Source organism: Limanda limanda, chromosome 11 (genome assembly GCF_963576545.1).
Source record: "Limanda limanda chromosome 11, fLimLim1.1, whole genome shotgun sequence".
Taxonomy (NCBI): Eukaryota; Metazoa; Chordata; class Actinopteri; order Pleuronectiformes; family Pleuronectidae; genus Limanda; species Limanda limanda.
In genome coordinates this window covers 12888499-12915882 of record NC_083646.1, presented here as the reverse complement: position 1 = coordinate 12915882, position 27384 = coordinate 12888499, and the positions used below count along the sequence as shown (strand labels likewise).

Below are 27384 nucleotides of genomic sequence, written 5' to 3'. Positions count from 1 at the left end.
TGTATCAAGTCATAAAAGCAAGTGGAAAATAATTTCCAGTCTCACACTAGAAACATGAGGAAGTGAAATTGCTGCACTAGAACCGCCCAGTGTGTATTTATTGTAAACAGGTGTGGTGCAAATGGAGCCACCTGTTATTATGTATCTATGGTAATTTTGTACAAACATTTTGTATAACCACGACACCATCATTAAAAAAAAACGTCTGCACTTTTTCCAAATTGAGCACTGCTTGCTTATTGATTTATTATGTGACCTTAGTATTGATAGCTTAGTCACTTAATTCTAAAAGTGAGAATGGACATTTTTTATTGTATTGTCAGAATCTGTAAAAATATTTTTTTGAAGATTTTACACAATATAAAAAAAGTACATAAAGTGGATATTACTGTATCATAACCCACAATAATTCCACACAATGAACCTGGTGAAGGACCAATTGTGTTGGAAGTGAAAAATAGAAGTGTGAAATGTTTTGTATTGTAAATAGGAACAATAGTGAAACACTGATCTGCAGTCAAGCGCAGATAATTTATTACCGTCACACAGGAACTATTGTGTGTTTTTTTTACCATTTCCTTACTTCTCATGATCCATGTCCACATCTACGTGTCGTTCAGGTCCAGAGAACCGAGAACTTCTGTTAATTTACACTTCGCTCTTCCTCATTTGAACTTATAGAGTGTTTCAAAACTGAATTGTATTGTGGAGGAACAAACTGTCTAAGAGCAAATTAATAAAATCTCACATTGTCACATACAGTGTCACGTTTATTGGAATCCAAAAATACATTTTCAAATATTGCAAATACACAATCACTCACTTTCAATATAATAAATAATGTTAAACAATATAAATTCAAACGACGGGATTCAAATTCAGTTTTTTATGTAGTTTTGCATGTTGAGAAGTTCTACTTTTAACATAAAGGATTCAAATTCAGGTTTTGATGTAGTTTTGCATGTTGAGAAGTTTTACTTTTAACATCAACATTCAGTGTCTGGTGACCTACAGTACAATTCTGCATTTGGACCTGTATAAACTAACTCAATGTTTTGTAGCTAGTCTAGGACAAGTTAAATTAAACTATCTTATGAGTTCATCATATGTTTGCATGTAGAGTTTAAGATGTAAAGTAATCAATTTATCAGATAAATGTATTGGTGTAAAACTCGTAATATTCCCCTCTGAAATATACAGGAGTAGAGATATACAGTGAGAGAAAATACAGTATCTTTCAAGAATGAGAATTTAGTATCCATGGTGTCCTTTGACAAACAGAAATGTACCAGCTGCTACCCCCAATAAGCCAAGAGTCAGGCCGACTCCACAGAAAACATCTGCTCCATGAGAGACATGACCTTGATGACTAAGATAATTTTCTGTAAAGGAAAGTGAGAAAATATTCATCATTTCACACACAAGGAAGTAATTTCGAGCAAATAATTGAATCACTTTTATACAAGATTGCACAATCACCCCAGATTCTTGTTTTCGGCCTCTCGAGTGCCGAGTGCTCCACAGTGCAACTGTAAATGTCCCCCTCGCTCGGTGTGAAGGTCAAGGTGGAGAACATGTGGAAGGTCTGATCATTATTGGGGTAATATCGACTGAGTGACACCCCCTCCGACACCAGACGATCATTTTTAGTCCAGCTGACTTTGATGTAAGGTGGGAAAAAATTATTCACGAAGCAGATGAGGCTGTTTTCAGCTCCTAACTGAACGTCCTCTGCAGGGTAGATGATAGTCTCAGGGGGGTCTTTAGTGGGTTCAAAACAAATAAAATCAGTATTGTTCTGAATCACCTCATTAAAAAAATCAATGTTAATTTATCTTTTTTCACACAGTATATCCCTTACCTTTCTCTTCTGTTGGACTTTGCTCCTCTGCTTTGCAGTATGCAAGAGCTACTGAACACGCTTTATCTGCTCTGCTGATCACTTTATGTGCAAGTAAGTCACCAATTATTTCTCTTGGGTCCACCGTGATAAATTTGGGCACGGTGTATACAAAGTCCTTTCTGTCAAAATCTACGTACACAAACTCTTCACCATCAAATTCTTCCTGCACCTGAATGCTACCATTTTCAAAGCAGCCCACAACAGTGACAGCTTCATGGGCAACTGAAAAAGAGAGTGAGAAAGAAGAAAAGTATTGCTATAAAGTCACCCTTGGGAAAAGCTACAGCGTAGATTCTGTTTAAAGTGGCTTCTTCTTTAAAGGCATTTTTATTTGTAACAAAAGTTTAAAGTAAACCCTCAGCAATTAATGTGTCCACAACTCTACTATTAATCTTGTAAGAACAGAGGAGTAAATTCATTCTTACTTTGTGAACAGGTGCAGAAGTTGTTGAGTGTCAGGATTATAACAGCAGAGCAGAGAGCAGAGAGGGAGAACGCCATCGTTGAAGACTCTCAGCAAGAAACGACTTCCAATCTTCATTCCTGTTTCCTGTAACCGCCTTCCGAAACAATCATATGTAGCAGATCACGTGATAAACAAAGTTACCAGAGGAAGTAATTGAGTGTTGGTGGCCCGCACAGGGAGGCCGGTTTAGGCTGGTCTACCAAGAGACTATCCCTTTTACAGACAGGTGTGTCTAACCAGCACACCCCTTGTTAAAGGGATAGTTCATCGAATAATGAAAATTGGACTTGAAACTGGGTCATTTACACCAGGTTTTTAGCCTAAATGTCCTCTGTGATCCACGCGGAAAAGTGTCTATTAAGGCTAAAAACATGGTGAAAATGACACCACAGGAGCAGTATGGCTGCAAAACTGTTTACCCCTGAAATTCCCCTGAAAAGCACTTCAAAGTGTTTGTGGACTCAAACACTTTCTCCCACCCCTCTATCGTAATAGAGGTGAGTAGATAATGGTTGAATTTACATTTTTGGGTGAACTGTCCCTTTAAGACCTGGCCATGCTGGTATGTGTCTGCTGTGGCTACACGTGAAAGAGAATCCCAAATCTAAAAGAGTGCATTGTTGTTTTGTGTGTAGCCTTTACAATTGTTCTCAAGAAGATCATTAGAAATACCAGCATGTAAACAAACCAGTTGATTCAAAAACATTTTTTATTACAGTTCCAATGTTGGAAGAAAAAAAGCTTTTTAAAAGAAAAAATAAACTGACAGGCTTATCACTGACAAAAATAACCCAAATCCCTGTCGCAAGATTGTGGATCTGTGGTGAATCAACACAAACCTAAAGTTGTTCTGAAAAAATCGTCTATATTTTTTTATATTTCCTTACACTTAAGTATTATTATCAAAATTATTACATAATTTAACAATGTATCACTTCTTCGGGCCTTAAAGTCCCGATTTATTATTATTATTATATAAAACAATCATCAAGTGTATTGGCTCATTCCTTGTATGTTGACTCAACAAATGAAAAGCTGAAAGAAACTGTCCTCTGGCCAGCAGGTGGCGCTGAGGGTCCGCGGATGTCAGCGGTGCTGCGTGTGGAGCAAGCCGCCTGTCGGTGCTGTTTCTGGGGTCTGAGGCTCAGCGGAGCGGGGCCGTCCTCCTCCATGACTCTGGACGAGTCGATGAAACAATCCCCGGAGCGGCCAAAGGGCTGGTGATGCACGACAGCACCGGGAACACTGCTCTCTCCCCCGGCGTGAGACACCCAGGACCGCTGCGGCTGCTGCCGGACATGGGGCGGGACCTCCTCTGTGGAACTAACCGTGTGTGCGCCCATGTGTCCGGGCAGTGAGTTTGGAAAAAGCCGAAGATTTGGGTTCTACTTAGTTTTTTTTTTAATTTAACCTGCGTTCACACACATCTGCAGCGATGCGGGCTGCGGAGCGGAGCCGAGCCCGAGCCGGGGTGTTCCTCTGCCTCCTTGGATACCTCCTCTCCGGAGCTGCCGCCAAAACGCTGCCGGAGGACCAGGCCACCGAAGGTAAAAGTGGGTTTTCACACCGGGAAAAGGAGCTGGTTAGCGGCGGCTAATGGAGCCGCTAGCTCCCGGGATGCTGATGTGACCTGAACTTAGCTTAGCGTTAGTGAGTTAGCCTCATACACACAGACACAGGGGGAGCAGGAGGACTCCACCACCTCTCAAGGGTTTGTATTAAAACCTGTATTCATACACCTGGACAATATCTCAAAACCAATATGTGTTGTTGGTTTATTCGCTGTAGTTCAACGTGTTGTTAGTGAGGGAGCACATCCTGTAGTTGAGGAGCAGCTGCTGGGATTTGTCTTCTTTTTATCGGTTATGTTTCAGTAAATCCACTTTCTCTCTCTTTCTACCCAACAAGCATCACTGGTCAACATCTACAGGACATGTAAACTCCATCTAGTCTGCAGAGCTTGCACTGTTTATCATGTTTGCCTGATGCATTTTGGATTCAAGGTGGCTTTTATAATATTAATAATAATCAAGTTTGTTTATATGGCACTTCTTTTGACAGGAAAGCCAGAAAAGTAAAGATGAGAGAAATAACAATCAGCAGGAAGCAAAGTGACCAGGAGGCCAGGCAACCACGTTGAGGTGGTGTTCAAATCAAATGAATAAATATAGAGCTGTGTCACAAGAAAACTTGAAAACATAAAAGCAGTAATATGACAATAAAAATAAATGAGACAAAGTAAAATGAAAAGGCGAAAACAACACTATCACAAGAAAGCAAGTGAAAAAATCTGTTTTGAATTAAAGAAGAGTTGAAAACCTCAACCTTCTATCTCTGGAGCAAACTGAGACTTTACACTGAGAATAAACAATAATGGGACATTTAATCACTCATCCAATTTCTATCTTTTTAAAATTTGTGAGGATTATAAGTGGTAGTTAAATTATTATTTTCCATCATCTTTAATTTGGGGTATTGATCATCTGGTTTATAAAAAGTCATCGTACAGTTACCCATGCTTGCCATAATCTTCAAGACATCTGATATCTTTACATAGTTTAAACCGTCTTAAAGCAGTTTGGGGGTTTGTGCATCACAAATGAATTCAGAAATCAATTGGTTATAAAAATCAGTTGCTAATGTAATAATCTACTGATCCTCATCTGAATATTCAGATGTTTTGGTGTTGATTTTTGTTCCTGATGTTTAATATATCATATAGATTTTGAGGGACAAACAATGTGCTGAGTAAATGCTTCTAAAAATAAGTTGCAACCATAAAATGCACTAAACATTGCGACAACTTAAGTAAGACATAAAGTACGATGACAAAGGCGATGAAAACAGAGATGTGATAAGTGAGCATGTTCTCTTCCCCTCGGTGAGGTCTGCACACCGACTTTGTGAGGATCTGAGCGGATCTGTTTTCAGAGGGATTCCCGTCACCGCAGCAGCAGACACATGCAACGTTTCATAGCCACCACGAATCAGGATAATCTGCAGGAATCTCCTTCGGTCAATCGCTTCAAAGATGCCTCTGTCGAGAGGAGCTGCTGAAGTGGAACCACATCTGTTTTATCAATCAATTTTATCTCTGTCACAAGCTCTCATGCTCGGCCGTCTTTCTTCGCCTTCATTTAGGTCCGACCCACATTTTGTCCTCGCGCCCGCAACTGTGTTTACAGTGGGAGTATGAATGTAAACACGGAGTAACTGTCTCTGGAAAATACAACAATGCGCACCTATTGTCTCTCAAATTAACTTGGCTAATTAGTCCCTTACTTAGTTTTATCATTTATAAAAAGTTCATGACTTTTTGAAACAGTTAATGTCTTGAGGCTTGTCATCAGGCATGACAATCAGCTAAATACACTAGAACCTCTGTGTAATGTTGAAAAAACAAAACAAGGTATAATTGCTGGAGAATCCATGAGATTGCAATGTTTTGAAGTCCCGGCCTCTGCCTGCTCCCTATTTTCCATTTCTTTCAATCCACTCCCTTAGTTTGCCCCAGAGTGACCTTTACTTGTTCCCAAGAGAAGGGGGGGGTGTTCGGGTCGATACAGAGGATTTCTCCTGGTCTGTCCAGCAGACTGTATGGATGACTGGAGCCAGACAGACAATCTACCCGCAGATATAGATCTCACTCACATTACTGGTGCCCATAATAGGCATGGCGTTGCCTCTCCAACAGGCAAACATTTGCTGAAGCTGTGCAAGGGCTGCCGGGAAGCAGACCAATCAAATCATATTGTCATCAGCTAGCCTGGCTTAATTTTAATCATGAGATGCTGGTGTAGAGGGCCAGTGGCAGCCCGCTTTGACGAGGATCCAGCAGGTCACCAGAAGGCACTGAGTTTAGGGGCCGTGTCCACTCACTCCTTAGCCGACGAGCAGAACCACTCATGTTAAACAGAGCGGTATATAGACTGGAGTTAACTGAGGTAAGATGGAGGGCGTCCACTTGCTCTTAAGCCTGGTGATGTAACCTAATTGCCGACTCCCCTGCTGAGTTAATGGAATTGACCACTGCTATCTAATCTTGCTTTTAATCCAGGTGAGGGAAAATAGCAGGCCGGACGCCTATTGATAGCTATCGATATTGTTTGTGATTGGCAGCGCTTTAACAGGCAGTTGTGCGTCTTCTTTTCTTTTGCCTTATTTTGCCTATGCACCTGTTTCTTGCTGTGACACGTTCAGGAGTCCCGTCCCTTGTTCCTGCTGGTGATTCATACTATGTCTGTTCACATCTATTTTTAAACGTCAGACCGTCACATTGAAAATCAGACGTTTTGACAGTCATATGAATGGTAAACAAATGGCTCCAGTCATTGTGTTTTCCTTCTGCTGCGGCTGAACGAGTTATTAAATCCAGAAGCATAAACAACAGACTGTTGGCGCCTTAGGTTTAAGAGGCATGCGTGATTGTAGTTCTCGTAACGCTGAACGCTGAACTGGATGGCTTTGTTTTTGTGGTGCTCAGAATGATGAATTGATTGTTTGCTCGACAGCAGGGAGGGATCATGATGTCTTTTAGTGCCCGACCCACTCTTCCATCTTAGGGCCAATGCTTACACCAATTGTTCTTTATATGCTGTGTTTATAAATAATTTTAGATAAGGGAACTAATGGGCTTGTCATTAACTTTCCAATAATGTGTTTCACAAACAAGGCAGCAATTAACCGTGAAGACATTGCTTGACTCTGCACCACTGTCTGCTCTGTGGTGTGTACTCTGCTCCATGTGCTGCAGACAGTGCTGACAGTATTGTAAACAGTGGGGTCTGAGCGTGTGCTGCTAGATAAACTATATGAGGATGCTATTTCTAGATGACCCCAAGCATGTTCTTCTGCATTGTAAGGTTTGTGTTGGACAACATGTGTCAATAGATCTGTGATAGTCCGATATCAGCTAGCAGACACTGGTTGGTCTAATCTTGTGAAATTGCAGTTTGTGGGATGGTAAAATACAGAAAATACTTTGTTTATCGTTTTGTAATTGATTTACTTCATTACTCAAACAACTCTCTAGTGTTATTTTATTCCAGACTCCCCCAGTGGAGTGTGTCTGCTTCTTTGTCACATGATTTCTGGCTCTTCTCGTGGTCGACCATGTGTTTTGCCCTCAGATGGTGAAATTGCCTCTTTTGTTGTCACACTCTTCTTTGGTAATGTTTCATTTTACAAGTCCTGTGTTTTCCAGATATTTTTTTTCCTAAATTCCAAATTTTTTTTCCTAAAACTTAACTGGTACTCAGTTGTAGATCACTGGGATATTCTCCACGACGGCGCATGCAATGTATTTCTAATTATCAAATCTTGGGAGTAACTGCTGAATTGAGGAAATTTAATAGCATTCAGTGTTTTGTTTTTTGTTTATCCTCAGTTTTAAATTTAAAACAAAGGAATTTTCAATCCAATTAAAAATGAAAGCAGTTAATTAAATCAATATGCTGCTTAAAAGTGAAAGCTAGTAAAAAAGTATTTGCATAATACGAAGCAGATTCATAATGTAGGGCTGTTCAAAGTGAAGAAGACCTGAAATTAGGACTTGAAATAGTTTTTGTTAGTCTTTTTCAGAAACTCTATTTCAGTTTATTTCATATTTTCACTTTCCCAACAAAATACTAAATACAAGATACTCAATAACTGTAGCAACTGACACGTTCTCTGTTTCTCTTATTATCAGCTCCAAGTTGCACAGGCTGTTCTTGGACACATCTGTGTAATTCAGAGCTAAAACCAACTACTATTTGGCTGGACTGCAACAGAGAGGTCAGCCCCTGAAATGCAAATGCTAGTGGGCGAGTGATTGAGTTACACCACTGTTTTGCCAGCTGAGTAATGGAGTTCCCTCATTGGTCATAACGATATTGCCTACTTTACATAAAAACTGATCTGTGAGACAAGCTGTCTTCTAGGAATAGCTCTACTTTCTCGGATGATAACAACTCTCCCTGGTTCACAAATTCTCTTGTGTAAGTGTATGAGCTATCACATATAATATAATATAGCTATCATATGATGGTATCATTTAAATCGTTTCTTCTTCTTTAGCTTGTCAACTGTGTGTTTGATTAATTTCATTACATTAACCTTTAGTTTTTTCACTGGCATCACTCTCACCTCCATTAACTTGGGACTGATTTTAAGGAGCAGCGAGCACAAGTGGAACTACACCTTTAATGCTCAGTGTTGTGTACAAGCAAGCTTTCCACTTAGCCTTGTGTGCAGAAAGCATCTGTCTCCCCCCCCCTATTTGGAAGAACACCAAAGCCCTTCACACACCCAGTGGAGGCCGGCCATTCCATGCATTTCCAGTTTATCACAGCTCACTTTCACGAGGGCGGAAATGCTTCTTCTCCGTCTAGCTTCTGATTTATACACTGACCATGAATTAACTCAAGCTGTAGTGGGGCTGATAAACATACACACACCGGTTCTTTTTCCTCACTGCGTCCTCCTCTTGTGCATTTCCACTCTCATACAAACCCACCACCACCCTGCTGCTTTGACTGCTGTTGTCCGAGATAATTGGTCTGAGATTGCAGCGTCGGTCAGGCTGAACTCTCTTTGATGCCGTTATCCTCCATATGGCACTTATACTCACACATATAAGGGTCAAAATTGTGAGAAGCGGCTATGGAGTTACTGGTTTAGCTGCAGAATCGAAGTCTTTCCTCGTTATTCAGGCCAACCATCTTCTCCCCAGTGTGTCGGAGCACAGAGAAGACTCTGAGCTTGTTTAACAATGATGTCACCACAGTACTGATTTATTGGATGAGGACTGGGAGGGGACTGTTGCATTTGAGTGTGCATGTCTGGAGTCTCCCAGGGGAGTTCTTCTAAAGTGAGCACAGCTGGTACCCCTAAGAACATATCAGTGGGAGTGGGACAGGAAGTGAGGTCAGGGTCTCTCAAGCGCACACACACCAGATCCTAAGCAGTGGGGAGTTTCTGTCAAGGGGAAATCCAGCTTTAGTTTTCTCTGCTATGACAGTAATAAAGAGGAGGAATGAAGTGAAGGGTCAGAGTGCATCTTTACACCGGACCTTTTAGGGTAATGATGTGTTTCGTTTGCGGCCGACACGTCGCTTCGCCAAACCTCACTGCCTACAAAACACAACATAACTTCCTGCCAGGCAAAGGTATCATTTTGTGCACCGCTCAGTTTTTTGGGTGGAGCCTGCACTCGGGCTGAACTCTTACCAGATATTGTCAGAGTGGTTCCTCGCTTACCGCAGGATCTCTGAGTGGGGGGAAGGGGATTAGCCTTGCCAGCGGTATGTATGTACGCGTGTGTCACGGAGGGTGGGGTTACAAGAAAGAGGTACAACCAAATTCAGTGAGTATGGGGGAGGTGGGTATGTTTAGGTCAAGGGAGATGGAGGTGACCACTCTTTCAGCCTTAATTGAAGGGTCACCACGGGTCAGTCAGCAGTCAATCATAAACGGGGCCCACAAATGTCATGCGTCCAGGAACAGAAGCGGCATGGTCCTTGGTTGTTCTTGAATAATAATGTTTTTGTACCAAGTTTGTTTTTTATCATACCTTGGGGATATGAAGCAGAAATAGATGGCTTGTTTGTATTTCAGCTTGTGATGATCATGGGCAGCGCCAGTGAGCTGCCAGTTTCTTTACAAAACTACTTTGCAGGGAAGTTCGTAGGGTTAGGGTTAGTAGATGCATTGTGTGGCACTGCAATGTTAGGACGTCTCAAACAAAAGCTATTCTGAGAGAAATGTTGTGAAATATTTGGATGGATGTTGATTTAGAGTTTTAGTGATTCAATATAACCTAGCCTGAAATCCCTAATAGTGTCTGAAATTTAGGACCAAATTCTCCCAGATCGACACCCCACGTAAACAAACTATAACAAATCAGACTATGAAATGTAATTATACAGAAACATTTTATCTCATAACAGCATGTCAGCCTTTTTTTCCTTGGGTGCAGCTATTGTATTGAACCATATTCTGTGACCAGTGTAAAGTCTGGCTCTGTTTTTTTGTTGTTCTTCTGTCTTTTAAGAAAAGGTGAGAGGAATGCCAAATGCCATTTTTAAATTCCAAGTTGAAGATCAAAAGAAACAGAATTAAGTTTAACATTTGTGCTGACCCGGGCTTTAAATACACACCTCGAAATTCTTTTTTAAATTTCCTCATAAATATGCAGCAGTGTTTTCTATTAATTAGCTAATGTGTCCTATTTCATAATGGCCCTACACATCTTTATTTACACTTAAAGTTAGACATCTAATGTATTGTTTTAGCCCCATAGCTTTTCTGTAGGTCTTCGTGCACCTGATGAGTTGTGCAATTGGAAGATATGAGTTGATGTCATGTTAAATGGCCCAAATATATTTTTACTAGTATATTTTACCAGTTTACTGTCACATAACGAAGAAAGCAGCAACTCCTCACTCTTGTAAAAGGACTAAACCAACTTATGATCCAAACAGTTACAGGTTAATTTCCTGTATATTGACTATTGACTTATACATATACATTTATAGTCATAGTTGGTATTTGATTCTTTCTGTTTAAATCATAGCATTACACTGCATTTGTTGCACATCAAACAAACAATTTGTACAGTCACTTTTTGTTTATTAGACCCTTTTGAATAACATGTAATGAACGTAGTCCACCGCTCCTCTGTGAACCATACTTCAATCAACAGGCAGTCTGAGTAAGACTTTATTTTCCTCATCTCCATTAGAGAAGGTGTCCTGATGTACAGTTGTTTTTCCTCTCTGGTCCAAGGCTTCTTTGACAGAGGGAAATGGTCCATTGTTTTAGAGGGGAAGTGCCATGGGCAAGAGTCCAGGAAATGGTCAGATGGCCGTCTATTTGTGATTGGCCGGGATTCGGAATGTCATATCTGTGGATTTAGAGGCAAAGGGCCTGGCACCAAAACAGAACCCAGTGAAATAGATGACTGTAATTACAACACCGCTGTGTTTTATGTCTAAACATCACTCCCTGTCATGGTGGCTCTGAATTTATCTGCAGTGTTTTTCCCTCTCCTCGCCAGAACAAACATATTCTGTATACGTGGCTCAGTAAACGCTCTGTTTGTTCACAGAGGTTACTCTGAAGGTTCACCTGAGCGATGCCAGCACTCACCAGCCCCTGGGAGGAGCCGCTATTCAGCTCTTCGCCAACCACACGTCTGTAACCACGGAAACCTCATCAGCTGATGGCAACACCTACCTGCGCTTCCCCTACCGCCTTGGTACACCACTGGTCGTCACTGCAACTAAACAGGGATATGTGCCAAACTCTGTGCCCTGGACTCCCTCTAGATTACCTGGTAGGTTTGTGTGTGTGTCTGTGTGTCTGTGTGATAATGTGTTAATATGTTTCTACGTTTGCCAGTGAGAGAGGGATTGCTGGATATTTTAGGACAGACACAGACGGGATGTTATGAAATACCCACATTTAGAATGGCCCTGCTGGCTTGCAGGTTATTGATTTCAATGTGTTCTGTCCTACTCTGTGTGAGTGTATATATGTGTGTGTGCGTATGAAAGTGAAATAAAAATTGTGCGACTTTGTGCCAGGTGTTGGAGCTAATGACAAGTGGACTGCTCCATTACTAATTTATAACAATGGATGCCAAAACCCAGCAAGGGGGATGCTTAAGCCTCCCATTCAGGAACACACGCTCTCATATACAATGTACCTCCCGCGAGGCTAGAGTACAGTGTGTCTGGGAGTGTGTGCGTGTGTGTATGTTGCAGTTGGTGGGGGCACTCAAGTCGGGTGGTTATCATAAGCCAACGGAACGGCGGCCAATTGGATTAACACGCTTACCAGCTCTGAACAATGGAGGAGTGAAAGGAAGGAAGGGAGAGGAAAGAAATGCAGTTTGCTGGGTCAGACTTGTGTCCTGCACAGCAGACAGGATGAAAGCTGGACTATTAAAAATGCATAAAGATTGTTTAATGACTTGTTATGTTGGATAGCGATCTCTCTCTCTCTCTCTCTCTCTCTGAAGTTGCCAGGTAGATAGCAAATTGTTTCTTATCTGATTGTGAATGTTTGTTGTCAGTTGATGCAGTGTGTACATGTGTGTTAAGTGTGTGGTTCTGTTTGTGTTCCAGTGTTTTCCTCCATCAGCCTGGACCTGCTCCCAGAAAGAACTGCTACTCTGATGGTGTATGAAGATGTGGTGGAGATTGTGTCAGGCCTACAAGGTAAATACAGCGTTTACTTAAGATACCAACTAGCCACAATATTTAAAACCTTCTGGTTTGCGTGTGTGTGTGTGCATGTGCGTTTACTCACAGGCTTGGACTACTTTCCCTTTCACTGTCATATCAACATGCTATTTTAAAGCTGTTTCCAGACATGAACTCCAGAAAATGTCTGGAAAGTTGGGTGATTTTCTGGAGTTTGCCTTTCATGTATGAAGAAGAAAATTGTACTTTCTTGATTCTTGTTGTTCTGGGTTTGTGCCCTCATGGTTGAATGCAATTATTGTAAGTGACTGTGAATAAAAGCATCAGCTAAATGAAATATAACGTTATGTAATGAAGGTAGCAGGAATTTGTCCAGGGCATATGAGTTTACGAAAACCGCAACATTCAGACGATAAGTAGCATCTGGGTAGAGCCTGCTGGAGGCAGAACATGACGTACACATTGAGCTACGATATTCAAATTTACAGCATATTGACATGAGTACAATCTGCTGCAGCTTTCCTCATATGTGCAAACTGGAAAAGGTCTAGATCCAAATTTCCTGGGGTTTGACTTCATGTAGGTGAACGTCTTTTATTCACAGCACATACACACCAGCGTCGGATCTCTTTTTCAACGCATGTCTGAAGGCAGCTTATGATTAGATAAACTAAGATCGCAAACATTAAACCTGGCTAATATCTGCATTTAAATATGACTTTAGACTCTTAGTCTTTTGCCCAACAATCAGAATGAATACTGATATATATATATATATATATAAACGGGTTTTTAATAAAAAAGTTGAGATAATTAAACTATATCATATAGACTATTGTTAAGTGAGATCTAATTAATTAGATTCTGAAAAATCCACCCTCCTCCTTCCAAACACCCACACACACACATACAGATATACATTCAGAGTCTGTCTTTGTTAGTCAATCTCTTTGTTAAGGTAATTTTATTAGATAAGGCTTTCTCACTCAGGCAAAATCAATTTGGTCGTTTCGTCTGCTGGGTCTTTTGTGTGTCTTGGGAGTAATTTAACATGTCAGCTGTGCTGTCTTACAAAGAAACATCGGACACAATACAGAAATACACAGACGCCATCAACATGTAAAATCTCTTGCCTACAGTAAATGCTTGAGCGGAGCATTATGTGTGCTCTCTGTTCGACACACTCTGTTTGTCATGATGTTGTGAACTCAGGCACCCAGGGGGGTCATAAACTTGGCGTGTGGCACGAGGAGAGAGAATAAAAGCGGGGGGCCGAATGGGAGGAGGATGATACAGTATGTGCTAGGAAGTGAGGTTGTGGGTGGAGTAGTTGGAGAGAATAGGGGTGAAAGGGAGAAAGGGGGATGGGCTGCACAGTGTCCAACAGAAGGAGGAACAGATGAGGTGAAAGAAAAGTGGAGGGAAAGAAGCAGAGAGGAGTTGAGGAAGCGATCACACAAAGAATAGAAACTTGGTCCTTTTCTTTCACCAACACAGCCACAGAGGAAGAATTACACCTGAATCTGAAGAACAAGAACAAAACTCAAAGTTAAAAGATCCGGTCGTGCTGCAGAGCCAGACTTCATGCAGAGTTTGAACTAGAAACACAAACACTGCGAACATTCATATACAGCTGGATCTGTGTCTCACTGCTCAGGAATGTGTGCTCGGCACAGTCGGACCACAATGACATCACCTTGCTGAGTCCAGCTACACGCAGATTTGACTGTTTATTGCTCTTCATCCATAATTTGTTAATGTCGAACAGAGACTGGTCTCATGCAGGGATGTAGAAAAATGAAAAAGAACCATTTAATGGCTTGGCAAAATATCAAATGGAGGCATCACAGTGGCTGAGAGAACAAAACATTATATTTACTGCATTGATCCAGAGTTACGTCCATTAAGCCTGATTTGATAGTACATTTATGAAAACACATTTGGCAAAGACGAGGAGAAGAGAAATGCCGTGTAATGTGTTTACTGTTTATGGGAAGTTTGGGAATTTGAGTTCAGATTTCTCCATTAAATTTAACAGGGAAACTGAAATGGAAAGTTAAGTTTGCAGCGGCTGTAGCTCAGAAGGAACGTCCTCGGGCAAGAAACGGACGGCTGTGCTGGCAGTGTGTGAATGGTGTGTGATAGAGTTCTATATATAGAAGCTCTGTATGATTGTGTGTGTGAAAGGGGGACTGTATATTGTAAAATAAAACTGGACTAGAAAAAAGTTACACAATAGCCATCATGGAAAGTGATAAATCATTCTTGAATATGTTGCACACCAAACAGTTTAGAGAAGTAACTATTGTTAGTTATTTACAATCCAAAGAACATTTGTTTAGTATATATATATATTAAAGTGTGAGGAGTGCAGACATCTGGGGGGATCTCAGAGGGAAAGGGGACGGTTGAGGTGGTTCAGGCCTCTAGGCCGGATGCCTCCTGGCCGCCTTCCTTTGGAGGTTTACCGGGCACGCCCAACCAAGGGAGAGGGATTTCTGGGATTCCCTACTTGGCCAGCTACATCCATGATCCGAGCCCAGAGAAGCGGAAGATGATGGATGGATGGAGATATTTTTTAAAGGGAATTGTATGCTTACATTAGAGAGCGCTCAGAAGAGATGACAGAAATAAATAAAACTGTGGCTCTTCTAGGTCAGCAGAGCTTTGTCGAACATTAAAAGATAAATTGAAGCAAAAAATGATTGTAGTTTTGGTCTTGGGAGTTTTGGTTTAGGATGCAAAACAATGAATTGCCATGCTCCCTGTTTGTTTCCGACATTTTCTTTTTGTTCATTCATGTCACCTTTGATTATGTTTTAAAATTAAACACTATAAATGAAAGATGTCAATGGATTTCTGACATCTGTGTGTTTCTGTAACTCTACAGGTTTTCGACGTCAGCCCAACGTTCATTTCCCCCGCAGAGCCCTGAGTCTTCCTGCCAACACGTCCTATGCCAACCTGACCGCTCTGCTCACCGTGGCCAGCACCCCCTCACACATCCAGCACTTCCCCCACCTGCAGGTCCTCGGCGGCAACGGCACAGGTGAGGCTGCACCTGGCAATGAGCACAAGGCAGTTTTAAGACTCCACACTAGTCGGGCATTTTGACAGTTGGGGTGAAGACTACTGGCTGGCAAAGCATGACGAGGAGAGTTTCAGAGTTTAAAAGATACCTCAGCATTCCAGGCACCGTAGTCTGCTGAAAGGGTTTTTCCACTGCAGGAGATATAGTAACTGCCCAGAGGAGCACTTTAACATCTGAGCATGTTGACCAACTCTTTTTTTTCTGGACAAAAATGCCAATATTCCCAAATGAATTTAACATTTTGGGTCATGACCTTGCAGCCAACTGGACTGGACTCTAGTAGTACACATTTTGTTTATTTTTCTCAATTTGATTGAAGCTCTAAGTTACTCTTATTTATATGATTATTCTCAGGTTTATGTTACTCTATTATGTCTGCTTTATGTTACTGTATTGTATTTAAATAATTTTAAGTTGTGTGCTGGGAGCTCAGCGTTCATGTGAGAGGTCTCCTATTCAGAAAATAATTAAAAAGGTCCTGTGTCCTAAATGTTCAAGGACAAAGTTTTTGCACTACCCTATCTTAGTTTTTGCACTTCACTTAATGTTTAGAATGTTGTTCACAGAATCAAATGTGACATTCGAAGTGAGTTGAGCAGTCTTATTTTCCTCATTTTTTGTAATGTCTTTGAATAATATGGGGGACATGAATCGCAATATATCTCAGAATCAAATCGCAATACTTGCAGTATCGCAATATATCGCAGAATCGCAATACTATTGAATCGTGGCCCACATATCGCAATACTATTGAATCGTCACATTTTTGCCAATTCCCACCCCTACTGGGAGGGGATGCGGAGTGAAGAGCAGAAGCAGATCATCAGTCACTGCGGTTACATGTGTCCGATTGAAACTCGATTTCTGGCGTTGTTGGGTTTCAATCGAAGATCCATTTCATGTAACTCCACAAATCTAGATTTCTTGTGTCCGACTGAAGTCGGATAACCACCCCCAGATAAGCGATCGGATTTGGCTGTATATCGGACAACGCGCGCATGTCTTTGCGCATGCTTGAGATCCTGCCTCCCCCCTCCCTCCCGCGCTGTATCACCACTAGCTGTAATGAAAACAGCGCCACCTATCGTAGCGGGGTCGGATTTCTCAGTGCCATGTACCCTGAGATAGAGCAGTTAACCCCCCATGGATAAAGAAACTGGGCTTCAGCCGAAATCGGGTTTATGCCATCATGTAAACGTAGTGACTGAGTCTCTACCCTGGAGAGGCCTCTATTTCTGACCTCGTGAAACACAATAACCCCTGTGTGTGCTCTCGGTTATAACACAAGACCCGTGTCTGCACGCTTTCAGGCATCCACGTTTTTGGTGCCTCTTTTGTATGTGTGTCGTATGATTTTGTGTGTCCTTCAGCTTGAATACCTCTCAAAAGCTCCCCCTCCCCACAGCGTGCGTCTCCTCTCATCTCCCTCCAGGCAGCACCGACATCCTTGTGCTTTGTGACACTTTCCAACCTTGGTCACTCTCTTTTTTCACTCAGCAGCACATTTCCTTCTATCCTGTCTGTCCTTTGTTTTCTTTCCTGTCTGTCTTTCCCCTGACAACTCTCCTTTATCTAAGCTGTTTTATGTTGCCCCCCACCCCGCTGCCCACTTCGTTTCCCTGCTCCCCCCCTCCTGTGCACCTTACTCCCACTCTGGCTCCTTTTTGGTACATGCTTCTCCCTCTTACACTCTCTTTGCTTCACTCACAGGAGCTGAGAGCAAGTTTGAGTTGACTCCCGTGGCAGCCATCTCTGTTCATCTACTGGCCGGTGACGGTGTGGAGCTGCAGGTGAATGAGCCAATCACGGTGTGTGTGCCCCTGCCGGCTGACAGCGGCCTGAAGGAAAATGATCACATCCCTGCTTGGAGATTTGACCCCCGCTTGGGTATGTACTGACACAAAAACTCAAGCTTCTTCGAACTCTCAGAGCACTAAATACTTTCTCCTCTGCATATGTGTTTGTGTGACTCTTTATAAAGAACAAAGTGAACTGTTGTGAGCCGCTATGCAGTAAATAATTAACTACAGTGATGAGGCCTGCTTTCCATGGGTAAATGATTTGTAAAAATGGAGAAAAAAAAGGAGCATTAACTCGAACCACGAGAACATTAACACAGTGAATGAATTTATTCATAAGGTCACAGAAAAAAATTACCAAAATATGGCACCACATTAATCTGCAAATTAAAACACGAGTACTGCTACACATCACAAGATTGGACCATGGATGCCTAATCTTCTCAAACTCAGTTTAATCTTGAGAGCAAACAAGTTTGTAGTCTTATCGCCGAGCCCCTTCAAGCCTCTCTGGGCCCAAAGCTTTATTTCAACAGTCCTAAATCTGTGTTGTCAGACATCCTGCACCACGACACGCCCAGCTCCCATTGGACAGGCCGAGCTGAAAGACAGCGATTAGATCATCAGTCCAGTCAGATGTGTCTGCACTACAAAGCCTCGCGCTCTGTGTACATTAGTGTCACATTCCCCCATCTACTGTTTCTCCACTTTACAGTCGTGCTGTACGAGTGCAGGGCCTATTAAAATACTTCTGGGGGAACAAAAAAAGTACAGCGTTGTTTGATCCAGAGTGGAAAAGATTAGTCGTGTAATCGTCTTGTAGTTCAAAAGCTAAATGTGGAGCCATTTTGGTAATCAAATTTTTATTTTTTAAACCTGCAGTAGGTCATTTTTGGGGACATTTAGGGAAGAACTATTGACATGTCAGCTTTTCTGTTTAAATAACAAGTTTTTTAATTAAATGTGGCAGATATGGAGCATATATAAGCAGTCACACGTACATACAGTAAGTTGACCAATGTCCAATCTTCTTTTAGCTCTGTTTTTGGTGACTACCAGCTTGTGAAGTAAATATCCACAAATTTCACAAGACCTTGACTGACTTATTTTCTGATCATAACCAGTCTGACAAATATACAGTACAAGGAAATCCCTTTTTACATGGAACAATTCTAAATATGATGTTTTCAAGTTGAGGGGAGCTGAATTAGACAGAGAACAGTTGTAGCAGAGTGGACTGAAGTATACCCCTGCCTGCCTCATAAATGTCTTCCACTTTAAACATGTTTAATCCCCAACATCTAACTCTCCAAATACCCCCTTATAATATTCCTGCTAAGAAAACAAAGCTCTATTGGGCCAATGGTTTGTTTAAAATCTCAACCAGGGTTTCTCTTGTGATGGTTTTTAAGGATTCCAGGGCTTAGTTTAAACGTAAGAACTTTCAGAGCTTATAAAAAGGGCTTTGATAAAATCTGAAAGAAGACACACACACACACACACACACGCACACACACACACACAAACATAGGCACGCACACACTTATAGGCACTCACACACTTGTATTTCCACAACAGAAGCTATCTGTGGACCCCTCTCCGGGCCACATCTCATGTTCCTTAGCAACCCACCAAATAGTCACACAACAGAATGACCCGACTCCTGATTGAGATTATTCACTGAGTGATTTTATATGTGTGTGTGTGTGTTTTATATTTGCTAAAACTGAGGATAAAAAACACACTCGAAGAAGGAACTTTAATATCTGTCTGGTGCCCTTTGCAGGAAAACCTCAGGCTGATAAAAGCCTTCTCACAAAGAAGCCAGTTTTGTTTACGATGTGCACACATGGACCACACACGCACACAAAAACCAGTTTCTCTTGTATAACTGACAACTTCTCAGACATCAGTTGAGCATTGGGCTGAATGATGTCATATTGAGACAGATCAAGTTCTTATGTGTTATTCATAAACAGACACACCTTCATGCTGAGAGGAGTCTGATGATGCAAACGAGGGAAGAGCCGACAGCGATCTATGAATGATGCAAGTGCTGAAGTAAAAAGTCCCTTCGTCAGCTGTGTTGACTTTGCATGAATGGCCTTGAAGCAGAAGTCATATGCAAACTGTATTCACATTACAGATGTTTGCATTGTGTCTGAGCAGTTGTCAGACTGTCAGCACTGTATTGTATGGTAGCGTGGGAACAGAGTCATTAAATGTCATGATTAAACAGGTCAGTCGCACAGAGACGCCCCCCCCCCCCCCCCCCCCCCGTGGAAAAGACAGAACCAGAGTGACACTGGGCAGTGCTGGGCTGTGTGTGTGTCTGTGTCTGTGCGTGCGGGCCTGCGATGCTGAGTCACACAGCTTCTCTAGTTTCTCCCTGCCTCTGTTTCTTTTGCCTGTTCCCTTATCTCTCCTTCCACTTGTCCACTCTTGCTTCCTTGTTTTTTCCCCCTCTTCCCTTTCCTTACGTATTTGTCTTTCTTTGAATATCCTCTCCTCCTTGTTTTGTTTCCTCCCTCTTGAAGATTGATGCTGACTCCTGACTTCTTCATGTGCAACTACATATAAACATAGGAACAAAGTAGCGGTCACCGTGCTAACCCTGAGACTTTAAGAGGAGGGGCAGGGTAAAGACACAACTGAATGCTTCCTCTTGGTGCAGATTTACTGTGAACCATCGGTCAGTGATTTTGGCTTTGTTGTGGTTTTTGGCACTGGCATGGTTGGAGCTGCCATTGTGTTCCTGTTCATTGGCTCCCAGTGATATTTGACAGAAAGCGCTGCCTCCCTGTGGAAAGGTACTGCCACAACACTCTCTCCTCTCTAACATTCATGAGCTTGAATCAGTAGTTTCCCAGATACATATCAGGGTATCTCCAGGTTTTGTCTAAAATTGTGTCTCAAAAAGCATTTACTTCAGTTTTAGCAAAAATAAGGCTGTAGAATGGTAGTTGCATACATAATGTTATTTTACCAAATGATGGGCTGTTAAGTTATAATGTACAAGTGGGATTGTGTTTTTTTTGGTGCATGCATGGGTGTGGTGGTGGGAGATTGGGAGTGGTTCAGTTAGCACCACCACAAGACCTGTAGCATGAAAGGAAGCTCGTAGTCTTGTAATGGGCAAGTTCAGGAAAAACCTAATTAAATTAGATGGATTAATCATTTAATCTATTTTCAAATGCCTAACTGGATTCATGTTGCATTAATTTGGTTAATTAAATTATAATGAATGATATTTGGCTGGGTATTTAGTTGCAGATATAATGCATACTAGTTACCTCCCAAAGGAAGTATGTTTTTTGTTTTTTTGAAATTTGCAGAATTGGGCGGAAACTTCTCAAGCGAATTTCTTTGGAATTTTGTTGAGGGATGAGCCATGATGTAAGAGAACCCATCACAGATCTGAGTCAGGGGGAAGTGCCAAGATTTGATTCAGTCGGTCAAATAACTGCCTGTATAAGAACGCTCGGGTTATGATGTGCTGGGAAGAAGTGGGCCATGGAACAGGATTTGTTGTACTTGTTGTTATGGATGAAACATGGTGTTAACATTTCAAAGGGTAACTTCAAAGGGTTTGGTAACAGCACCAGATACAGAAAATTTGACAATATAATAATAATTTTTTGCCATAATCACCACAACAATATTTTTCCATCCTACTGTGTTAGGTCTTTTAATACACTGTTTTTTAATATAGATATATATATTTTAATATAGTATTATATGTCATTCTGTGTGGTGATCTAAGTGTGTTTTTTTTTTTTTTAAGCGTTAGATTGAACCAACCCTGCAGTGACCCTGTTAATTGAGTTTACCTCTGTCACATTATTGAATAGTTTGGCCTTAAACGTAACTAGTTTACGTAGATGAATGAGGTAAAGGGGAGAGCTGCTTCGTGTTTATTGAGTTACTGAGAGTCAGGTGGGGTGTTCCTGCAGGTCTTGTCAGTTGCCTTCACACAGTGAGCCTGGTGCTGACACAGAATAAATGTTGAGAATTAGATTTCAAGCTCTGATAGTGCATGTCTGTGTGTGTTTGCAGGCGCCTGGATAAAGAGCAGTTGGGGTCATGTGCAGAAGGAGGGCAACCAGCTCAGTCTGACCTACATTGCTCCTCAGCTAGGATATTGGGTGGCCGCCATGTCGCCACTGCACTCAGGTGATAAACCACTTTGACACTGATTTTATTTAAACTAGTCACTGTAAAAAAAAAACATAAATGAAATCGAACATACCTCTTGGCATGTGCTCACAATGATGTATACTGTGAGTAGACAGTCTTGCAGACACTTTCATATTCTCCCTCCTACAGATCCATTGGTTGCGAAGGATATCAGCACATACCACACTGTGTTTCTACTGGCCATACTGGGAGGCATGGCTCTCATTCTGCTTTGCCTGCTGTGCCTTCTGTTGTACTACTGCAGGTTTGCGAAACAACCTTTCTACAGGAATATGTTGCATCTTTAAGACTGTCAGAGATTCATCAGATTTGTCCCTAAATGGAGGATATTTACTATTTGGAAAGTGTCTTCTGCAAAATAAAAAAACAAACATTAACATAATGAAAAGGTTTAAACTCTCAGGCTCATTCCTTTTTATACATTACCTATTCCTCAAACGGATTCTCATGGAAATTAAAGTTGTGCATAGTACGCCATGCTGCTGTTTGTTCTGGTTGCAGATTTTAGCTCACTTAAAGCAGACTGGTACTTTGTTAGTTTGGTAACTGTGCTGTTCTGCAACTATAAGCACTCAAGGAAGGTTTCATCTGATTGTTTGCCATTTAAAAAAAAGCTCCTTTTTTAATTAATTGTTAAAAAGTTTCTTTATGTAAGAAGCTGATTCCTCTAATTTATTCATAAACCTCTGCTCTTATTCTGTGTTGTGCAGGCGTCGTTGTTTGAAGCCTCGAGGGTCTCGACACAAGTTCACGTTGTCCTCCGGTCTGGACAGTAGTAAGAGGGACCAAGCCACCTCCATGTCCCACCTCAACCTCATCAGCAATGAGGTCTGTCTGCCATTCAGATAACGGTTCATTCACTAATTCGTAATGTAAATATCAAATGGAGAAAGTGCTATATTGACTCAGGATTTTTCGCAAGGCTTTGATTGGCAGATGAAGCCCCTATGGATATTTCAAAATCTGTTCCTTCCCTGTGATTAACTTAAACTTTCCTTGATTTGAATAAACAATGTTTTCTATGTGAATATTTAAATAGTTTCTTACTGTTTTTTAGGTGCAGCTGGAGCTTGTTTCTACAGCAACTGAGCCTGACATGACCACACCGATGCTGAAGCCTTTCTCATATGAGCATCAAGACAATCAGTGTCAGCACAGCTTAATACATCACAGCAAACAAAGCCGCTCCTCTCTCGGCAACAGCCACCAAGGCTCATCTCTTGGCAACCTGACGCCCCGCAGCAGAGACTACCGGCAGTCTGTGGAGACGTTCCAATTAAAGGCCGGACTTCCATCCGGGACAGACCGGGGCTACCGCCAATCATACACCTCCGTCTGCTCGTCCAGCAACCCGATTTCAGAGGCATTTTTGTCAGCACATCATGGTCAGGTGTCAACTAACCAGCTGAGCAATATTGGTATGGTTGATTGTATCTCCCCTTCCTCTCCTCCCCACTCCCCCATAAGAGTGGAGGGAGTTGAGTGCAGGGCTCCTGACTACCTTCTGTCCCGGTCTGTGGACCACCTGGAGCGCCCCAGCCCCCCTTTGCTCTCCCGTCCAGGTCAGCTGCTCTGCTGTGGATCTGTGGACCTCCTGAGTGGGGGAGAAGGATACCCGAGGGTGCGCCCCACACTGGTGATCCCAGCACACTACATGCGCCTTCCTGGGGAGCACCCACTCTCCGGTCAGGCCCTCTTGTTGCAGTCTGACCAACAGAGTGACCTTGAGACCATCCAGGCAGAGCTCAATGCCTCACATTCCCAGCAGCCCCTGGGGCAAGCCTCCACAGACTGCATGCCAGGTCCCAGCAAGCAGGGTGACCGAGGGGGGCGTGGCCTAACTGAGTCTATGTCTATTCCAGGAGCACTAGGCGAAACATCTCTAGTGGAAATAAATAGTGAGGACACCTTGTGGGCTGAAAAGACTTTAATGGAGCTCAGAGGAGGAAAGCCTCTTCTTCACCCACGAGCCTGGTTCGTCTCACTGGATGGACGCTCCAATGCTCATATTCGCCACTCCTACATCGACCTCCAGCGGGCGGGGTGCCCAAACAACATGCCCGGGTCAGGAGGTCAGCAAGGCAGGAGGCATGGCAACGGCAACGATGCCAGTCTGGACTCTGGCGTGGACCTGAATGAGCCGAGAGCGGGGCGCAGGGGGAGAGACGTGGTGCGGAAGGAAAGAAGGATTGAGAAAGACAGGTCGAAGAGCACAGCACCGGCCATGGCCTACACTCAGCTGGTGTATGTGGATGATCTGGATCGAGGAGGCAGCGATGAGGAGACATCCAGCTCCAGCCCTCAGGACATCAAAACAGGACCTGTCCTGTCAGACAAAGCAGAGTGTCAAACAGAAGAACTGGGTCAGGGGGATGTGACGGGGAAAGGAGTAGAGGGGGTACGAATACAAGAGCAACCCCCATCACTTTCCTCTTCCGCTCCTTCTTCTCCTGCTTCTCCTTCTTCTCCTCCTGCTTCTCCTCCTGCCTCTCCTGCTGCTTCTCCTCCGCCTCTGCCAAAACCAGAGGGAGTGACTTTCCAGTCTGAGCACACACTGATGTCAGTATCTCCAGTTGATGATGTACCGCAGGAGGACGGCGAGGGGGAGAAGAAGAGTCCATGGCAGAAGAGAGAGGAGCGACCCCTGCTGTCCTTCAACCTGAAATGATCACCAGATGGCCCCTTAAAGGACAGGTTCACATGCTTTTGAGTTTTTAAATAACCCACATGCCAACATTGAAAGTTGGTTGATGGATGATGTAATTGTTCATACTTTCCATCCCGGCCCTGAAGAAATCATAATCTACAATGACAATCCAAAGTCCTTGTTCTTTCTGATTCTGAAATTCAACACTTTATTAATCTCAATAGGAAACAGATGGGTTAAAGATACACATCATTTAAAAAAACAAATTACACAAGGCAAAAGTCTAATCAAACAAATTTGCTTGAACTTAAACCAGGGCAATACTCTATTTACAATTTCAAACTGAGGAATATCATTTTAAAAATATTTTTTGTAGTGAACCTGTCCTTAGACCACGACTCCCCCTCTGCCCAGACTACAACCTGAAGGATATGACCTTTTTCAAAATGAAACTCTTTGTCCTTTCTAATAGCACTGAGAGAATATGTCAGCACTGGGATCCCCTCTGGACCTGAAGGGGGCGTCTTGATCCTTCATGAACTTCCATCTTCCCTTCAGGAAGTGACCACTGTCCACTTTGTCATTCTCGCCACACACTACACAGAAAGTCCACTTTTCAAGCTTGATGTACACACAACCCGAGAAGGGCAAATAGACTTTGATGGCAAGAAATGAGAATATTTTATGCACAACAAAATATGCCTTTTTCCTTTTTTATAAACAGCCCTGCGAGTGTAAATGACCTGTAGAAACAAATGATGGGTGGTTCTCACAAAGACTACAGGAATCTTTTTAATTTTTTTTTCTTGAGCCATATTGGCCTCGGTCCACTGGTAAAACCTGGGAACACACTACCCTCATTGAAAGCAAGATTATATCCCATATTTAGAAATCATTCGGACAGATTTTTAGTGCGAGCAGCTGCTCTTGGATGCACAACGATCAGCCCTGAAATCCTGTACTTTGAAAGGTTTTGAATATGTCGCTAGAATTTAATCTAGTTAAAGAAAACTGTACGGGTGTTTACATGATCTCTACAGGGGGATGACGCTTTTGGACTGAAGAAATGAAACCACTATCCTGCTTCTACAGCGTAATCAGATAATGTGACACACCACTACGCCGGTGGATGAGGATCTACGACCACTAGGAAACTGTAGCTCTACCCAGAGTGATTGTGAGGAGTATTAATATGAAGGGTTTTTGTATTTAGTGAACCACTGACTGGCATATATTTTTTTTTTGCTCTGATGGCTATGCATCACTTTTATACGTCTGCTTGAGATGCCTTTTTTGTCATTTTAATCACTATGGTTTTAATTGCCAACATGAAGTATTTTATCCAAAAATAGGCTTTATTGTTTAATCTTCAAATATTTTAAGGGCTTTTCTTCTTCACCTGCCTTATTGTTGGTTACAAAAACAGACACACACGCTAGTATGTACCTTTGACCTGAAACCAAACTGTTTTTCGCTTAATTTCACCTTAATTCTTACCATTTCCTGATGTTCCAAGTGCCTTTTGAACAACCTGTTTCAACCTTATTCATTTCTCACCCTTTTTTGCCTTCAGCTTTCCTCCACTACCTCAGCCCTCCCTTTCTCTCCCTCTTGTGAAAGAAAGCATGCAGTAAAACTTTCCTCCGCACTACAAGCTACACTGCAGACATCTCAGTAAAATGTCTACCAGCTGCTGCAACAGTAAAAATCCTCTACAGCAATCAACGAGGCAGCGATTTCTCTTTTTCAGCGTAGCACAAGATACATAAAGCTAAGTGTGACTGTACGTGAAGCTAATCTGCAGGTCATTAAGATGCATCTTTATTATCTTCCTGGAGGGGGTGAATGTTTATGTAAATGTTTGTGTAAATGTTTTATGTGTGTGGTGGTAGTGTCCATCTGCGATGCTGCCGGCTGTGAGTTTGTGTTGTCAGAATGCGTGTCCACGTGAGAGTGCTAACAAGTAATCAACAGACATCCACTCAAAAATCATACAGTCATAGCAATCAGAGAGTGTATAGTTCTTTCCTTTCCTCTGCCGGGTCAAAATGTTGCGTGAGTCGATGTTGTGAATGAACTCTTCTCTCCCATGGCAACCTCCGCTCCGAGGGTGGAGTTGCAATACAGGAATGCTGAGTGTGTAAATCGGTTGCTTGCATTATATTTGAAGCCTATAATTCTGAATAAACAGCCAAACTGGAAGATTCTGTGTGTCTGTGTTTCTGTACTTAAACAAATATGTTGGAGTCATCTTCAGGCTGAGGACGAATACCGTGTTATAAAAAACGACATAAATCTAAGGGACTGTGAAGATGAGAAATGTCCACAGTGATGTCAAAGCAATGATGGGATGTTTAGAAACAGGCACAAAATGACCACAAGGAGACCAAACCACAACAAACGATGCAGGCGGTGTGTAAGTGGTAATGGGGGTTATACTGTTAAAGGGATAGTTCAACCAAAAATGAACATTCACTCATCTACTTGCCTCTATGCAGATGGAGGGGTGGGTGAGAATCCAATACAATTGGAGTAACTGGACCGATTATTAAACATCCTCTGATCTCCAGCTGCATTTAAGCATTGGATCATAGTGAAGATTTAGGCTAAAAACATGGTGTAAATGAATGATGATTTTGAATGGCGAGGCTTACGGGCACTTGGATGACACCATAGTAGCAGTTTGGAGGCATTTTACGTTTTTAATTTTTCACGTTAGTTTTGTTGAATTACTTGAATTGTATTAGATTTGGCTGCAATGCCTCTACCCCTGAAACCCCAACAGTGTTTTGTGAATTCAAACGCTTCACCCACCCCACCATCCGCATAGTTGTGAGGAGAGAATTATTGAATTTTCATTTTTGGGTGGGAGGCAAACTACACATTTTACCAAAAAAATATGTTTTTCTTCCAGTTTTTATATCACACTTGTATATTAAAGAATGCATTGTTATGATTTAAAGCTACAATTAAAGAACCGTGGGTACCATTTAAAAAAACAAAAAAGTGGGAGTGTGAATGTGTCACACCTCCGCTGGCCTGTAGGCAGCGCTGTTTCCCTCGGCGGTGTCTTTGTTTTTCCTCTCGTCTGCTG

At 42.2% G+C, this 27384-nt stretch overlaps 2 protein-coding genes across 2 annotated transcripts; one reads left to right on the top strand and one right to left on the bottom strand.

The window, feature by feature from the left end:
- Positions 1-872: 872 nt before the first annotated feature.
- Positions 873-2411, bottom strand: LOC133013629 (H-2 class II histocompatibility antigen, A-U alpha chain-like). Its single transcript, XM_061080627.1, has 4 exons — positions 2329-2411; positions 1862-2125; positions 1480-1761; positions 873-1382 (listed from the first exon to the last, which is right to left on the bottom strand). Exons 1-4 carry the CDS (start codon positions 2402-2404, stop codon positions 1252-1254), a joined length of 753 nt encoding a protein of 250 aa, XP_060936610.1. The 5' UTR covers positions 2405-2411; the 3' UTR covers positions 873-1251.
- Positions 2412-3563: 1152 nt separating this feature from the next.
- Positions 3564-26492, top strand: fam171a1 (family with sequence similarity 171 member A1). The gene is made up of 9 exons (XM_061080626.1): positions 3564-3916; positions 11458-11685; positions 12479-12571; positions 15447-15605; positions 17358-17534; positions 21503-21619; positions 21773-21887; positions 22354-22471; positions 22701-26492. Exons 1-9 carry the CDS (start codon positions 3805-3807, stop codon positions 24309-24311), a joined length of 2730 nt encoding a protein of 909 aa, XP_060936609.1. The 5' UTR covers positions 3564-3804; the 3' UTR covers positions 24312-26492.
- The last annotated feature ends 892 nt before the right edge of the window (positions 26493-27384 follow it).